The 17134-nt window shown below is 34.9% G+C and overlaps 3 protein-coding genes across 7 annotated transcripts; 2 read left to right on the forward strand and 1 right to left on the reverse strand.

Annotated features, from left to right (window-relative positions):
• Positions 1-753: 753 nt before the first annotated feature.
• LOC114179967 (anthranilate synthase alpha subunit 1, chloroplastic-like) lies at positions 754-5355 on the forward strand. Of its 3 annotated transcripts, XM_028066494.1 has the most exons (11): positions 754-972; positions 1886-2070; positions 2160-2349; positions 3239-3390; positions 3573-3688; positions 3773-4019; positions 4104-4160; positions 4303-4455; positions 4553-4633; positions 4706-4792; positions 4869-5355. In XM_028066494.1, exons 1-11 carry the CDS (start codon positions 792-794, stop codon positions 5190-5192), a joined length of 1773 nt encoding a protein of 590 aa, XP_027922295.1. In that variant the 5' UTR covers positions 754-791; the 3' UTR covers positions 5193-5355. The 3 variants fall into 3 exon arrangements, with proteins under 3 accessions (XP_027922295.1, XP_027922289.1, XP_027922297.1); XM_028066488.1 differs by having other exon boundaries at positions 3773-4160; XM_028066496.1 differs by lacking the exon at positions 754-972 and adding an exon at positions 1393-1612 and having other exon boundaries at positions 3773-4160.
• A 336-nt stretch (positions 5356-5691) lies between these two features.
• Positions 5692-10062, forward strand: LOC114191174 (anthranilate synthase alpha subunit 1, chloroplastic-like). Its single transcript, XM_028080358.1, has 11 exons — positions 5692-5872; positions 6134-6309; positions 6384-6573; positions 8167-8318; positions 8492-8607; positions 8695-8941; positions 9027-9083; positions 9199-9351; positions 9428-9508; positions 9576-9662; positions 9739-10062. The coding sequence occupies exons 1-11, from the start codon at positions 5692-5694 to the stop codon at positions 10060-10062; spliced, it is 1764 nt and encodes a 587-aa protein (XP_027936159.1).
• A 1376-nt stretch (positions 10063-11438) lies between these two features.
• Positions 11439-16825, reverse strand: LOC114187204 (proteoglycan 4). Of its 3 annotated transcripts, none has more exons than XM_028075399.1 (6): positions 16600-16825; positions 16169-16459; positions 15856-15973; positions 13879-13993; positions 12208-13305; positions 11439-12019 (listed from the first exon to the last, which is right to left on the reverse strand). In XM_028075399.1, the coding sequence occupies exons 2-6, from the start codon at positions 16365-16367 to the stop codon at positions 11762-11764; spliced, it is 1788 nt and encodes a 595-aa protein (XP_027931200.1). In that variant the 5' UTR covers positions 16368-16459; positions 16600-16825; the 3' UTR covers positions 11439-11761. The 3 variants fall into 3 exon arrangements, with proteins under 3 accessions (XP_027931200.1, XP_027931195.1, XP_027931188.1); XM_028075394.1 differs by having other exon boundaries at positions 16169-16473; positions 16600-16824; XM_028075387.1 differs by having other exon boundaries at positions 16169-16825.
• Between the last annotated feature and the right edge of the window lie 309 nt (positions 16826-17134).

Genomic DNA, 17134 nt, shown 5'->3' on the forward strand with positions numbered 1-17134 from the left:
CTATAACTTACCAAGGAGAACATTTATATGACAGAGATAAACCCATACTTGGATAACAATTATGGGAAATGGAGATAAAAAGAAATACGTGGCGTTACAAAACCACATATATAGAAAAGTGGAGAAAGTTTTCTTTATAAAAGTATTTTCAAAGGAATTAAATGGCACATGTGAAAAAGAAAAGGAAAGTGCCAGAAGAAAAAGTTGTGTTCATCCCTTTTCTTTTCTTTTAGAATAATCATTAATTACATGAGATTATTTAGAGTTTCTTTTCAATTTCTATCCTTTTAGAATAATCTAAGTATTTATTATTTTATTTTTGCCATTAATGATGGCAGTGAAAATATTTAAATGCTCAATAAAACAAAAGCTTTTAATAGATTAAAAAAATGCCAAAATTTATAGATATAATATTTTCATATATAACATTAAACTCAATTCTAATAAACTTAATGCATTCATCAATATATTATTTGTGCTTCGCATTTATGATATATATAAATATAATAATAAATAATAGATATAATATAGGATAATTGAATCACCTGCACTACCATTGCACTACATGTACTTAGACTATCACTATAAAGGAAAACAAATGGAAAGGTTCAATTGCATATTAAATAAAATTAAATGCTATGTAACTGAAGCAAGTCTTAAATTTAAATTGCATTGGAACTTGAATCATAGAGAAAAAATATATATGTATTTTGATTTATTCAGAGAATGCATAAAATTTTTTGAGTATTAGAATTAGAACCAGAAGTGGTGGCAGTACCTGAATTCGAAACATGCTCTCTGCTACATTTTCAATGTCTCCTACTGCACTCATGCCTGCAAAGGCTTCCCTAGCCTTCTCCCACCACATTGTTCCTTCTGGTAAGGCTCTTTATCCGGTTACATTCACGGGCGCTTCATCCTCACGCGCTCCTCTCAAGTGGAGGTGTTCTTCACTCCCAAGCTCTTATCATGGTGAGTGTTCTTTTTTTTTTTTCTTTTTTCTTTGGGTAGTCTTGTTTTGAGTTCCCCACATGAAATTATAGGCAGAATGACAAAAGGGTTACTGTCTTGTTCATAAAGATTCAATCTTTCATTCTCAATAAAAAAATGGTGATTTGAAAATATTTTTTATTTTATCTTTTTCTTGGATCTCTGATGGCAAAAATGATAATTGGGCTAGTATCTTGAATGAAAAGTTTTATGGTCTGTTTGTTGAAGAAGAAAGAGACAAAGAAGGAGGAAGAAAAAGGTAAGAAAAGGATTGATGAAGAAATGTTGATATTAATAGTTTTATTTATTATTTTTAATTATTTGTTATATACAATTAAAGAAGGTGAAAAAGAAATATCAGTAATGGTTTTTCTCTCACGTCAACACAAACAGACTGCCACTAACCTCACCTTTCTCACCACCTTTGAGCTGAAACAATAGTCAATGGAGTCCACAAAACTTTCTTCACCAGTTCCTACAAATCAGTTCAAACAAACCACTATCATACTCCTCTCTGATTCTCTTTATTTCCATTCGCTGCAAGGCGCTAGCAAGCTTTTTATTTTGTCAATGGAAGCTTAAATCTTTTCTCCATGTTTGAATAAACTTTTGATGTCCTGTGGTAAATCATAGATGAGTAGCGTATCCAATGAAATATAATTATGTTTAATTGATTTTATATGAATGAAAGAATCTTCGGATAACTTTGGGGCTTCAATTCATGAGCATTTGGTTAACTGTTCTTGTTATTATTGAATTAACTATTTTTAGTTATTTTCGGATAACTTTGGGGCTTCCATTCATGAACATTTGGTTAACTGTTCCTGTTATTATTGATTGTAGCTTTTTTTGTTAATGTCGGACTAAAAGTGTGCAAGGATACTACTTTTTTCAGTTGAGGAAGGAGCAAAATTTATAGAGGCTTCAAAGAATGGGAACTTGATTCCTCTCTTTCAGTGCATATTCTCTGACCAACTTACTCCTGTCCTTGCTTACCGAATTTTAGTCAAGGAAGACGATCGAGAAGCTCCAAGCTTTCTTTTTGAGTCTGCAGAGCCTAGCTATCATGCTTCAAGTGTTGTGAGTGTGTTTTTGGTAGTTTAATGATATAAAATTGTTGAGTTGAATGTGTCTTTATTTATATTCTAGACTGGATTGATTGATTGCAGGGACGCTATAGTGTTGTGGGGGCTAACCCAACCATGGAAGTTGTGGCCAAAGAAAATAAGGTTACAATAATTGACCATGAATCTGGAAATTTAATTGAGAAAACTGTTGATGATCCTATAATGGTTCCCAAAACAATCTCAGAGGGCTGGAAACCCTGTTTCATTGATAAACTTCCGGATGCATTCTGTGGTAAGAGTTCTATGATCATAACTCATGTATATCAAGATAGAATAGTGTCAAATTATGATTCATTGTTCATATAGACATAGTGTTGATATGAAATGATAAGGTTGAACGGTTTTTTATTTTGTGTTATCATTTATGTATGAATACATTGTCATTGGCATTTATGTGGGGGTGTTTACAATGACAAAAGATCCTAAGATAGAAGAAAACATTATGCTATAGTGTCTGCTTCTGAAATCTAGAGGTTTTAGATGATTAAGATGCTGTTATTGGAATCCTGACTTCTCTGTATTTAGGTGACCGATCGATTTAGATGTGTTTGTTTGCACGTTAAATTGCCTTGTTGTTTATGCTTTTATATAGTATCTGCTTCTGAAATCTAGAGGTTTTACATGATTAAGATTCTGTTATTAGAATCTTGACTTGTTCGTGGTTAGGCGTATACATGTGTGTTTGCACGCACATGTGCATGTGCATGCACATTAAATCACCTTGTTGTTTATGCTTTTATAGTTTCTGCTTCTGAAATCTAGAGGTTTTACATGACTAAGATTCTGTTATTAGAATCTTGACTTATCCGTGGTTAGGCGTATACATGTGTCTGTTTGTACGCACATGTGGGTGTGCATGCACATTAAATTGCCTTGTAGTTTATGCTTTTATATAGTTTCTGTTTCTGAAATCTATAGGCTTTAGATGATGAAGATTCTGTTATTGAAATTCTTGACTTATCTGTAGTTAGGTGACTTATTTACACGTTTGTTTGCACGGTGTATGTGCATGCACACACATGGACGTGTGTTTGAGGCAGAGAATTCTAACTATGAAGCATTTTTTATTTATCTAAATATATTGTCCATAGTACATTAACTTGTTACAACTGTTTGTCTAGGTGGCTGGGCTGGTTATTTCTCCTACGACACAGTTCGTTATGTGGAAAAGAAAAAGCTACCATTCTCAAAGGCTCCAAAGGATGATAGAAACCTTGCTGACATACATCTTGGTTTATATGAGAATGTGATTGTGTTTGACCATGTGGAAAAGGTACCTTTTTTCTCTTCACAAATAATGTATCAATATTCCCATCCAGTTTGGTATTTCTCACAAGACAGTTTCTTAATCATAAACAAAATATGTAACAGAATGATACTATCTCTGCATTGATATGGATTACATTTAGGACTGATTCATGACAGCAAATTGTATTTGATACTGGTATGTAACAGAAAGCATATGTGATTCTTTGGGTAAGGACTGATCGGTACCCCTCAGTTGAGAGTGCTTACAAGGATGGAATGGAACGATTAGAAAAATTGGTGGCCAAATTACAATATGGCCAACCGTAAGTAATCTGTTACTTTTCCCTCTGATGATGTACATGTTATGATTGAGGAGGCAAAATTAATTTAAAGTGTGGTTTTCCTAGTCCAAGGTTGGCTCCAGGCTCTGTGGATTTACACACTCACCATTTTGGTCCACAATTGAAGAGGTCAAGCATGACTAAAGAAGCATACAAGGAGGCAGTCCTTCAGGCAAAAGAGCATATTAAAGCAGGAGATATTTTCCAGATTGTGTTGAGTCAGAGATTTGAGCGAAGAACATTTGCTGATCCATTTGAAATTTATAGAGCATTGAGAGTTGTGAATCCAAGTCCATATATGGGCTATTTGCAGGTTTATTTTTCTGTGACATCTGAAAATGCTTCCTTCACTGTTCAACTCATTTCATCTTCTGATGACAATCTTTTTGCTAAACAGGCCAGGGGATGTATTTTAGTTGCTTCAAGTCCAGAGATTCTTACGCGTATAAAGAAGGTGTGTTCCTTACATATTATAGACTTTTCAATTAAATTATACTGATATATGTTAGTCATAAAATCTTGAAAGAACAACATAGAAGGGGTTTTGTTAAATTACTAACAGATAGTTATTTTGTTTTTGTTTTTTTCTCAAACAGAATAAGATTGTGAACCGTCCATTGGCTGGGACAGCTAGAAGGGGGAAAACACCTGAAGAAGATGCAAGGTTAGAATCGTTACTTCTGAAAGATGAAAAGCAATGCGCAGAGCATGTGATGTTGGTGGATTTGGGACGCAACGACGTTGGAAAGGTTTGTGTTACATATTCATTTTAATGGATACTCATATCACTTTGCAAATTATATTCCTTCCCTTGTGCCAGTCTAGAAATTCAATTGACTTGTGCAGGTTGCGAAAAGTGGTTCTGTGAAAGTGGAGCAACTCATGAATATTGAACGATACTCCCATGTCATGCACATTAGCTCAACGGTAAGTGTTATCCATGCCATGCACATAGTATTTAATTGCATTTTTGTGTTTGAATAAAAATGTTGGTCGTAGGTTGCTGGAGAGTTGCAAGAGCATTTGAGTAGCTGGGATGCCCTGCGTTCTGCACTACCTGTGGGAACTGTGAGTGGAGCACCAAAGGTACGTGATAAGAACATAGATTTGGTTGGTGTGAGGAGTGATAAACATTGTCTAATGGGGTGGATGGTGGATGCAGGTGAAGGCGATGGAGTTGATTGATGAGTTAGAGGTGACAAGGCGAGGGCCTTACAGCGGAGGATTTGGATACATCTCTTTCTCCGGCGAGATGGATGTGGCTCTTGCTCTGAGGACAATGGTGTTTCCGACTGGAACAAGGTACGACACAATGTACTCATACAAAGATCTCAACCAACGCCGTGAGTGGATTGCATACCTTCAAGCCGGTGCTGGTATAGTTGCTGACAGTGTCCCTGAAGATGAACACCAAGAGTGTCAAAACAAAGCTGCTGCTCTTGCTCGTGCCATTGACTTGGCTGAGTCCTCATTTGTTGATAAATGACGAATCAATGCTTCGTTGCATACAAACTTGATGGAGTTTCATTTAGATAGGTTAATAAATGAGCATCACTGTCTTTCAACAATCATGTGAATGTGGAGGGAGGTGTATGTTTCTACAAAAAGCAAACTCCATCAAAGGAATGAAATACTTGATTGCATATAAACTTGATGGAGTTTCAATTCAACTATAAACTTCATTTAGATAGGTAAATAAATGAGCATCATGTTTCTACCTCTCTTTCATAATGATCAGCCCAAACATAATAAGCATGGAAAAAATAGTATTTTCTCACATAAGAATTAAAATAAAAACAATGTTTCTAATAATAAACATGAAAGATAAATATAATAGTGTTACTTAATTGCTTTAACAAAACATATGGACAAATATTTCGAACCTTACACAAAAAGAAAAGTTCAACATGATTGTCCTAAAAATTAGGAATTTTTCCACGCTAGAATTAGAAGTAGTAGTAGTTAAAGTAACAGAATTTACAAAGATGTTTTCTGCGACCATTCCAATGTCTCTTACCTCCGTCACTTCTGCAAATGCCTCACTATCCTTCTCCCGCCGGGTGGTTCCCTCTGGCAGCCGTCTCTCTCCGGTTACACTCACCGGCATATCCTTCTCACGCGCTCCTCTCACGTTGAGGTGCTCTTCACTCAAAAGTTCTTCCTATCGTAAGTGTTTTTCTTTTTTCGTAATCTTGATCCCAGTTTCCCACGTTAAATTATAGGAAGAATGACAAAAGGGTGACTATCTTGTTCATAAAGATTCACTATTGTTCCATGTTTGAATACATTCTACGATGTCTGAATGGGTATTTTGTGGTGCTTTAACTTTCAAGCAAAACATGACAAATGGGTCAGTAAAGTTATAATCTTGGACTAAACATGTATGATGAATATTTAATTTTTATTTTTTTTTTGCATTTGAGGAAGGAACAAAGTTTGCAGAGGCTGCAAAGAAGGGGAACTTGATTCCTCTATATCAGTGCATATTCTCCGACCAACTCAGTCCGGTGGTTGCTTACCGGATTTTGCTTAAAGAGGATGATCGGGAGGCTCCAAGCTTTCTCTTTGAGTCTGCAGAACCAAGTTATCATGCTTCGAGTGTGGTGAGTACGGTTTTAGCAGTTTCATGATTTTGAATTAATCTGTGAGATGCTTTACTTGGATTTGTTGATTGCAGGGGCGCTATAGTGTTGTTGGAGCTCACCCTTCAATGGAGGTTGTGGCAAAAGAAAATAAGGTGGCGATTATTGATCATGTAGCTGAGACTTTAACTGAGAGAACTGTTGATGACCCTGTCATGATTCCGAGAGAAATCTCAGAGGGTTGGAAACCCTATCTCATTGATGAACTTCCTGATGCATTTTGTGGTAAGGATTCTCTCACTCTTCATCTTCCTTATGATCATGCATTAATGTTCACGTAAGTAACCATAACATATATAGTGTCTTTCACTTTTGTTTAAGAAACACACTTCCTAATGAAGAAAGATATATTCATAACTCCATTTACCCATGTTATATTATAATATTATTACAACTACTTGTTTTGATTATCAAAACACTATTTTTCCTTATAAATACAAGAGACTGATATGGAAACTCCAATAGAACAATTTTACCACCGGATTTAACGGTAACGTAATTATTAAAAAGTAAAGTAAAATTTTGTAATTATAAAAAAAGATGGAGAACCAAATAAAGTTAATCCTTTGTCTAAATCTATTATTGTGTCAATATATCATTATATATATATATATATATACATTTAATTAAAAATATACTTTGTTATGTAAATAATCTTAAATTTTTAATTCAAATAAAATTACTCAAAAATATTAATAATAAAACAATCATGTCATAAAAAGAAAATTATTTCTAAAAATTACTTTGAGAAACTCACATATCAAAGAGTCCATACAAGCATTTTTTTCTATAAATATATATATATATATATATATATATATAATTTGTCCATAATTATTTATTTCTAAGTTATTCGTTAAAATATAATTATTTATTTATTTTTTAAAGAATAACAATATTTTTTTACATATTTTTTTAAAATTATTGTAACAGTTATTTTTTTTTCATTTATTAATAATTATATTTTTCTTATTTTCTCTATTTAAATATAAATTTATTTATTAACTTAGAGATATTAATATCATATATTTAAAATATGTGTTTACGCTACTATGAAGAAGAATAAGGATTCTCCTCTCAAACTCAAAGAACCAACAAAAAGTTCAAAATTATAAAAATTTCTATCGATATTGTATACTTAGTCTTTTTTTTCTCATTTTTCAAATATGTCTTTTATCCAAGAATCAAAGTCATCAATGTTTTAGCCAAACTTTAACAACAAAATTATCCATATCATAGATGAATTAAAACACCTTTTAATTCACACTATGCATACAACATAACCAAATTAACCCTTTTTCTTTTATAAAATCCAATAGAAACAAGTTCTATCATCAAATCCATATTTTCAAAATTTAAATTATTTTAATCACTTTAAAATCAATGAAATATCTTTCAAAAAGGAGCTAAAATAGTTATTTACATACCCTACATTGATCAAACTTAAATAACTAAATTACCCGTTTGCATATCAAAGTTTCACTAACCGATAAAATAAAATAAATTAACATTACATTACAACACCATCTACATAGAAATAACATAAAAACTAATACGTAAAATATTTATTTTTTTCTATCCGTTAACATAAAATATTATTAATTTTTAACGACCACTTAAAATAATTTAATTAATATATTAAATATTTAATCTTTTGAAGTGTATCAAATTATCCTACACAAACAATTTAGAGAAAATAAAAAAATCCTTAAGATTTGTATTTTCTGTTTTTGATTTTTTGTGATTTGGGACGATTAAGATTTTGGTTTTGTAATTGTGTTATCCATTGTACATTAACTATTGAAGATACTCTTCTAGGTGGTTGGGCAGGTTATTTCTCATACGACACAGTTCGTTATGCGGAAAAGAAAAAGCTACCATTTTCAAATGCTCCAGTGGATGATAGGAACCTCTGTGACATGCATCTGGGCCTCTACGAGAGTCTCATTGTGTTTGACCATGTCGAAAAGGTACCTTTACAAATGCTGTCTCAATATAACTCGGTAATTCTTCCATGACAATGTCGAAATTTGCAGTAAATCCTCCTATCATTTCAACAAAAACTCCATTCACACGCTTCTACAAAATGTTAGGATTGCATTGATATGGGTTGTATTTTGGACTGATCCATAACTGATAACAGAAAGCATATCTGATTCAATGGGTGAGGATTGATCGGTACTCCACTGTTGAGAGTGCTTACAATGATGGAATAGAACGATTAGAAAAACTAGCTGCCAAATTACAAGATGTTAAAGCGTAAGTCATTTGTGTGGGTCGTTTCTCTCTTTGATGATGTTCATGTTATGATTGAATCGAGATTGATTTAAAATGGGTATTCCCCAGTCAAAGGCTGGCTCCAGGTTTTGTGGATTTACACACTCACCATTTTGGTCCACCGTTGAAGAAGTCGAGCATGACAACTGAAGCATACAAGGAAGCAGTTCTTCGGGCCAAAGAACACATTAAAGCAGGGGATATTTTCCAGATTGTGTTAAGTCAGAGATTTGAACGAAGAACATTTGCTGATCCTTTTGAAATTTACAGAGCACTCAGAATTGTTAACCCAAGTCCATACATGGCCTATTTGCAGGTTTATTTCTGTGCATCCTTCATTCAACAAAGTTTTTTCTTGTTTTGCTTTTTCCTCTTTTGATGATTATGTATTTCCTAAACAGGCTAGGGGGTGTATTCTGGTTGCTTCAAGTCCAGAGATTCTTACTCGTATAAAGAAGGTAGAATTATGTATATCTATTTGATCCATAAAAGAAAAAAAGTATATTAGCTTTGCTAGATTAATCTGATTTATTTTAAAACAACTGGGGTATTAAGAATTTTTATCATGAACAGAATAAGATTGTGAATCGTCCTTTGGCTGGGACAACCAGAAGAGGGAACACACCTGAAGAAGACGCAAGGTTAGAAGAAATGCTGCTGAAAGACGAAAAGCAAATTGCAGAGCATGTAATGTTGGTTGATTTGGGACGCAATGATGTTGGAAAGGTTTGTTATACATGTTCATTTTACTGGATAATATTATTTCTTGATGGTTCTGAAAAAAAAGATGATTTTTTTGTAGGTTGCAAAAAGTGGTTCTGTGAAAGTGGAGGAACTCATGAATATCGAACGATATTCCCATGTCATGCACATAAGCTCAACGGTAAGTAAGCGTTTGTTGGTATTGAACTGAGTAAGTATTGAACATAAAAGTTGATTATTTATTGCAGGTAACGGGAGAGATGCAAGAGCATTTGAGTAGCTGGGATGTGCTGCGTTCTGCATTACCGGTTGGAACCGTGAGTGGAGCACCAAAGGTTTGTGGAAGTTTAAGTTTAAGGTGGTTTTGGTTGTGATAGGAAGATTATGTAATGTGATGAATGGTGGGTGCAGGTGAAGGCGATGGAGTTGATCGATAAGTTGGAGGTGACAAGGAGAGGGCCCTACAGTGGAGGATTTGGATACATATCTTTCTTTGGGGAGATGGACATTGCCCTTGCTCTGAGGACAATGGTTTTTCCGACAGGAACAAGGTACGACACAATGTACTCATACAAAAACCTCGACCAACGTCAGGAGTGGGTTGCTTATCTTCAATCTGGCGCTGGTATTGTTGCTGATAGTGTTCCTGCTGATGAGCACCAAGAGTGTCAGAACAAAGCTGCAGCTCTTGCTCGTGCTATTGACTTGGCTGAGTCAGCTTTTGTTCATCACTGAATTCAAATATTTCCTCAATAATATACTCTCATAAGCAAATTCTTATACTCAACTTCCTCGTTACAAACCTCATAAACCTCCAAATTTAAACTTCAATCACATACCTATGTGTTTTCCTTAAAGTTGTAGAATACTTGAGCATGCATTTTCATTTTATCTACATTTTTTTATCTCTCTTCGTATCACGTCATAAAATCATTAAACCTATCCTTTTTATTCTCTCGTTAGGCATATATAGTAAGTGTTGAAATACTTTTCTTGTATCCATGAATCATTTTTCTACTAAATTATCTGGATAACGATTCATGAAAAAGATAATAGAATTGTGATAGATGTATCTCACTAAGATTGTATACACCGATTTGATACTACTTATTTAGATTTTAATTTACAATTATATTGATTTAATAAAACACATTACACAGATTTAACTAAAATGTCGTGGTCTTGAAAAAAAAGTTAGACGTCGTGTCTCATCATAATATGATAATGATTTTTCATGTATCACAAGGTTGGTGATGATTATAAGGGTTTTAGAAGATCTTTTCGTAATTATGTAATGTTCGGATGTGTAACAATTGGTTCATTCATGTATGAAATTAACGAATAATTATACTAATTTTTAAGATGTGAAAATGTAGAGAAGATATGTCCAAATGGAGGTGTATGTTTATATATATTTTTTTAAAGCAAAAATAGTGATTCCTGAGTTCTACAACTCATCCACATGACAATAAATATTTCCTATTAAATATTAAATCATTTATATATTTAATACAAAAATAATTTGGTAACAATATATACGTTTTTCATTAAAGTTGCATGTTCTTTATATTTTTTTTGTTTTAAAACCAGAGGCGTATTTTGTATATACAACTTTAACTTTTACTTTTTCGAACATTTTATCCTAAATGTTCTTAGTTCTTAAAATTTAATCATATTTGATTTTATCACTTAAAAAACTTTTGTTTAATTTATTTTGTGTCAAATAATTTTTCACTTGGCTTGACTCTCAGTTTTTCTTTTGTCCCTATATTATGTTTTAAGTTGTTTGATCTATCTCTTTTTTTATTTAGTTCTGAATATTCGGTTTAGTTTGATAAAATTTTAAAAAGTAATTACAATAAAGTACCATCATAATTTTGTAGAATCACTCGACTGGTTTGACCTTTCCCTATCAAAATATCCACTTTAATTTATTTTAATGACTATAAATCGTTTAGTGATAGTCAACACATATGAACAAGCCTCACTAGTTAACTTATAAACACTTATTTCGCAAATTCTCTTATTTTCATCCATTCCATTCTAGTACTTATAAAGCTGTCAATTAAAAAAATATAATCAAATGGAAAGAAAGAAAGTGAAGCCTAATGCGAAGTTGTGAAGCATTTACATTGAAATGACATAGGATATGAATATCTGGCTAACGGTTTCCAGATACTAAGCTCAATTTTCATAAATGGAGGATAAACCTCGGTTTGTTTCAAAAAATGAGCATTAACGCTACAACAGATAACCCATCATCTAACTTAAAATCAGAGTACCTCACATTAAACGAGGTTACATCGCTTCCAAGAAGCTTTACATTAGTACAAGCGTGGTTAGGTGAGCTACAATGCAAATCCGCTATGGCTGAAACTAGGATAAGAACATTGGTGCTATTTAAATACGCAGAATTCCCCTAAGTGCGAAAGATTTACCTTCCCCGAACACTGGCAGGGGATTGACCACATCTCTCACTGCCAATATCATCATCTACCTCACTGCTATCTAAACAAATTCCATTCTGGTTTACGCTCAGTTCAGAACTAGCATTACTGCTTGTGGCATGTGGAGAGCCTGAAACACTGATTGTTCGGCCATGATGAGATCCAGACCTCACGCTATACAAAGAAGATGCCGGAATATTTGTCATCAATGGCCGTAAATTGCCTGGAATGGTTCTCCTTATATCCTATTCAAAAGATAAAACAATTATAATCATCATGTCCGGTGAAGGTAATACATAAGAAAATTGAATTACAGCACGCATCAAGAACAGATAATTAGCACTTATAAAAAAATTATTTATATGCAGGTTAGGCATGGCAAGTTTATTTTCATCAGGAAAGACAATAAATAGGATGCAGAGAAGATGTTCACCATATGCCTAATCGCCATATCCAACGACTTCTTTGAAAGTGTTCTTCCAAACCCTGAGCTATCTGGAGATGAGGTTGACTTGCCGGACAGATTACTACGCGGAGAGTTTTTGTCATCAATCATCGGTGGTGCTAGTTTTCGCATATTTATTACCCTCTCAACCATTTTGTTGCCCATTACAACGGGACTAACATTGTCATTTACTTTGGAGCGCCCACGACTAACAGCAGGCATAGAGTTTCCACTGATATGAACAACACCATTGGAAGCCCGTCCTCTTGAAGGAGAGCATGACTGTCGCCTGGGTCTTCCACTAGAAGAAGGCTCAACAGATGAAGACCGAGAAGTTGGTGCTCCAGGTCTGCCCCTAGTTGCTGAAAGAGGCCTATCAGGTAATGTTGTTCTCAAATTAGGTGGGGCATCAAGTGAAAAGCCTGGCATGTCAGACGGCTTCCATGGTCTTGATCTCACTGTTGGTGAACTGCCACGTGATGGTACTGCTGGCTGCCTTGAGTTCACAGGAGCTGGCTTTCTTGTTGTCACAGGAGTTGGCTGCCTTGACGTCACAGTAGTTGGCTTGGGACTCAAAGAAGCTTTAACTGAAGAAGCAGATATGATGGGTTCATTTGATGGTAATGAGGGTCGCCGGGTTGGGGTAGATGCTCTTGATGTGGACCTGGAAGGAGGTAAAGTAGGTCTGCTAGTAGGCGTAGAAGATCTTGCAGCAGATCTTGACATGGGTGTAGAGGATCTTGAAGGAATTGAGGATTTGGCCGCAGGGACTGGAGTCTTAGCGGCAGAACTCAAAGGCTTTGTGGTAGAAACTGAAGGCTTGGTTGTGGAAACTGTGTTCTTGGATGCAGCTGCCATGGACCTATTTGAAGGTATGGTGGACCGTGTAGGTGTGGAAGGTCTTGATGATTTTGAAGATGCAGTTAGTGTAGGGCGCCCAGTAGGAGTTGCAGGTCGTGATCCCGGACCCCCTGATGATGAAGGCCTCCTGGTTCCCCCACTCGAAGAGCTCAACCCAGGAGAAGAAGCAGGTTGTTTAGATACAAAATTAGTCCTCCCAGCAGGCTCTGACTGATGATTTGCTAACTATAAACCACAAGGAAGCAATAAGAAAATATTGAAATCCTGACACTAACAACAGCCAAGCCAGTTCTCACTGAGAGAGAGATCAGTGACAACAACAATCAAAGAAAGTCATCATTTTTAGCACCATATAAAGTTTAATAGAAATAATGGACAATTTACCCGAATCTAAAACTCTTGATACATATTCAACGCAATGTGATACTTAGAAGTTAGACCCCCAACCAAAGCATGTTGTGGAAAATATGTAAACAATGCAATATGACGAGAAGCTATTTTCGTCATAGGCCAAGGACGTCATTGTTACGAGGGGCAGTAAATGATAACAAATCCTATCTAGTAAGTCATTAGTAACCCAAAATATTGATCACATGTTATGCATATCAACTACTTTTGCTGAAAGTCCAGACCACATTCATCCTGTATACAGCATAATAATAATGATAAAATTTCTAAGACCAAAATTACAAGGAAAAGTACCACTCCATTAGTTATTTCAAACCAGACACAAAAGGACGAACATCCACTATGAATAAAATAACTCACATAATCTGAAAGCTTCACTGAGATGCTTACCCTAGATTTTAATGCTACAGGACGTGTGGTTGGAGTACCAAGTTGACTCATAACAGTCTTTCGACTTTCCATTTCCAAAGAAGGGAAAAGAGGAGTACCAGGAGGAGTGAGAAGCCTGAAACAAATTAAACATACTAAGCATCAATTTTAATAACACTACATGTTCTCATATATAAGCAAAAGAAGTTATCTTCCCACAAATTGAGGAAATCAGTTGATGCATAAAATTTCACTAATCTCTTAATACTTTTCTTTCTAAAATGGTGGTATCGTTAAACAAAAAATACATATTATTATGATAGCATAACCAAAAGTCAAACATTAATTATAGTTAAGATACTTTAGGAAAATATCAATAAATGAAATACTAATTACAATTTACTTGTATTAGAGAACAAGAAAATTTTGCTTTTTCTTCTTATCAATGAGAACAGAGGTAGTAATAATTTATTTGGCTTTACTTTGCATTTTGAGTCACAGTTAGAACAAAGTCCTCAATATGCGTACTTAATAGATGGGGGGAAATTAAAGAGGTATATGAATCAAACTTCTTCCATAAATAAAATCAACTTTTCGGTCACAACTTGTGGAAATATTAGATGAGGGAGCTTACAAAAAATTAACAGGTGTACAAGTAAATTTCAAGTTTGGAGAGACATTTTATTCTTTTACCTCATTAATTCATTATATCTTCCTCTTCTATAAGTAGTTAACGAGTAGTTCATCCAAATTGACTCTTAAAAAACTAACATGCTTATTTGGTTATTTAAATAGCAATTGAAAAAAAAAGATAAATAAATTATCTGCAACAGTAGACACAAGCAATAGAATCTAAAATATTATATATATATATATATATTTTAATTTCAGAATATTGTAAGGGATTCTTGCAGCTTCTGCATATCGGTGTCTCATTAGGTCAGATCTATATTAGGAGTTCTACATCCTAATGCAATGCATTAGTAGCAAGTGTCATTGATTACATTTTACAAATTGTTTTTGTGGAACTTCTTCAAACAACCCTTATCTGTTAAGGTAAACGTACTAGAAGTATAACTAAAAGAAAGGTTGTTATAAGCAATAAATAATTACATTCAACTGAAATATTGAACTTATCCAAAATATATTTAGCACCATGATCTTCTCTTTTATTTGATAATATCAGGGGTAAAAAAATACTACCTCATTAGTTCACACATCCAGGTCTTGAGGATTTTGTTTAGGCATTGAAGCAAACCATACTACGTTTCTTACATTTTCTTTTTGGCTTTTACTGAAAGCATAGGTGAACAAGCTCAGCCCCATGGTACCAAATTTGTTCAGAGAAGTTTCTATCATCAGATGTTAGGATCAAACTGCAAGGTGTGGGAATTGAGTACCACACTGGAAGTACGTTTCACCTAGACTAAGGTTATTATCAATAGCTAGCCATATCTCTCACAGATGCAATCGAGCAGCTAGGGTGATCATGAAACCGGTATTTCACAAATTGCGTAGAATTCTAGTGTGGGGAAGGTCTTGACCTCTCTAACCACAAAAGCTAGCTCTCATGGTGTGGTTCTCCCAAAGTTTTCATCAAATACCAGCAAGGGTGTTGTTTAAATTGAAAAGGAAAACCACAGAGAGTCAAGGACCATAAGAAGAAAAGGGGCATAAATATGGTACGAAAAAAATGGGTCCTGTCAACCAACCACAAGCTGCTTGATAAAAGGAAAAGAAAAAGAAAAAAGGAAAGACTTCTCCATAAGGAAATGCTTTAAAAATACAATGAGTGAGGAGTTCTAAAGCATGTTATGAACTCGTGAAACCTCAAGCCTCTCCTATGCATGAGCTAGTGTGATTAGAGGGTCGTGCCTATTAATGCTGCCCTCTAGAAGGCCACCGCATTGGGATGTCATAATCATTTACACAACAAAAACTCATTATTGCACAAATACACACATGGAATCAAAATGCTACTAGAAGGATACAACTTACCAGTCATAGTCATTCTTATCATTCTCCGAATTGAGAAAATCATCAACACCAGTCTTCCTCACAGGAGCCGGTGTAGATGAAGAAATGTTAAATATGGGATTCGAGCTGGCATTCGACCCTGCAACCATGAAACATGCAACATAACAGGCAGAAATCCAACACAACATAATCATTTTCTAGTTCTTCATCCAGTTAGACGAACAGACACAAGTTCACATGCTCGTCTCAGTTCACTAAAACACTGCAAATAAGCAAATCCTCTAAAACCTTAAAACCAAAAACACATCAAGAAACTTATGAACACAAATCATACCGAGAGGCGCATCGAAGTCCTCAGAGCCATTAAGCAGAAGATCACTCCGTTCCTTCTCGCGCCTCTTCATCTCCAAAAACAATGCTAGCTCCTCCTCCTTATCCTTCATCACCGAAGTCCTAAAACCCCCAAATTGCTGCTCCCTCCGCCTCAACGCAGAGTGCATTTGCGACTCCTGAGCCCTGAAACTCCGATTCATCTCCACAATCCACGAACCCTAGATTTCCAACCGAAAAACCTAACCGAGCTCCTCACTCAACCCCACACACAAACACAGAGAACCACTGTTTCCTACACAGATAACTCTACAAAAGCCATCAAGAAATAAAGCGCTGAATCTCTTGCAAAGTTCAAATCTCAGCGAATGAAAACAAAACGCTCACTGCTCCAACAAAACGACATTGTCATAAAGGAATAAAAAAAAAACGAACCGCGTTCTAGGAAACGCCAAGGTCGCGTGGAGAAGGTAGGAACAAGAAGCGCGTGGGGGAGAGAGATCGGAAAACGGGATGGTTGAGTTTGACGGTGGTGGAGAGAGAGACAGTGGCAGTGAGTAGTAATATGAGTAACTGTTAAGATGCAAAATTGGGAATATATTGTGGATAGGACACAGGACAGACGTTGGTTCCTATTGGTTTGATGCCACTTTTCATGGTTCAGTGGATAATCACCAAAATACCCCTCCTCTTAGGACTTCTATTTTTGAATTTTAGCAACGGTGACTTTGTTCAGAAGCCATGCACTGTTCCCAATTTGAATATTTTAATGAGTTCGTATTCATTGCTTAAATCGATCATATCACAACAAAATATACATTTTTTTAAATAGAAAAGGTCACGAGAAATAGTGGTTGCGTGTTTCATGTTTTTCAAGAATGTAGTCTCTTTTTGGTATACTCCAAACATATTCCAAACATTATAATTAAAATATTAAATTTTCCTAATTTTTCGAGCATCAATACATTTT

This window comes from Vigna unguiculata, chromosome 1, assembly GCF_004118075.2.
Source record: "Vigna unguiculata cultivar IT97K-499-35 chromosome 1, ASM411807v1, whole genome shotgun sequence".
Classification (NCBI taxonomy): domain Eukaryota; kingdom Viridiplantae; phylum Streptophyta; class Magnoliopsida; order Fabales; family Fabaceae; genus Vigna; species Vigna unguiculata.

Excerpts from the sequence above, each read along its gene's own strand:
- LOC114179967 (XM_028066488.1), top strand. The coding sequence starts at position 792 with ATGCTCTCTGCTACATTTTCAATGTCTCCTACTGCACTCATGCCTGCA. Across the intron at positions 3,689-3,772 it reads AAATTACAATATGGCCAACC|TCCAAGGTTGGCTCCAGGCT; the intron begins GTAAGTAATCTG and ends TGGTTTTCCTAG. Across the intron at positions 4,161-4,302 it reads TTCTTACGCGTATAAAGAAG|AATAAGATTGTGAACCGTCC; the intron begins GTGTGTTCCTTA and ends TTTCTCAAACAG.
- LOC114191174 (XM_028080358.1), top strand. The coding sequence starts at position 5,692 with ATGTTTTCTGCGACCATTCCAATGTCTCTTACCTCCGTCACTTCTGCA. Across the intron at positions 8,319-8,491 it reads TGTTTGACCATGTCGAAAAG|AAAGCATATCTGATTCAATG; the intron begins GTACCTTTACAA and ends AACTGATAACAG. Across the intron at positions 9,663-9,738 it reads CCGTGAGTGGAGCACCAAAG|GTGAAGGCGATGGAGTTGAT; the intron begins GTTTGTGGAAGT and ends TGGTGGGTGCAG.
- LOC114187204 (XM_028075399.1), bottom strand. The coding sequence starts at position 16,367 with ATGAATCGGAGTTTCAGGGCTCAGGAGTCGCAAATGCACTCTGCGTTG. Across the intron at positions 15,974-16,168 it reads GGACTTCGATGCGCCTCTCG|GGTCGAATGCCAGCTCGAAT; the intron begins GTATGATTTGTG and ends TCATGGTTGCAG. Across the intron at positions 13,994-15,855 it reads GATAAGAATGACTATGACTG|GCTTCTCACTCCTCCTGGTA; the intron begins GTAAGTTGTATC and ends AATTTGTTTCAG.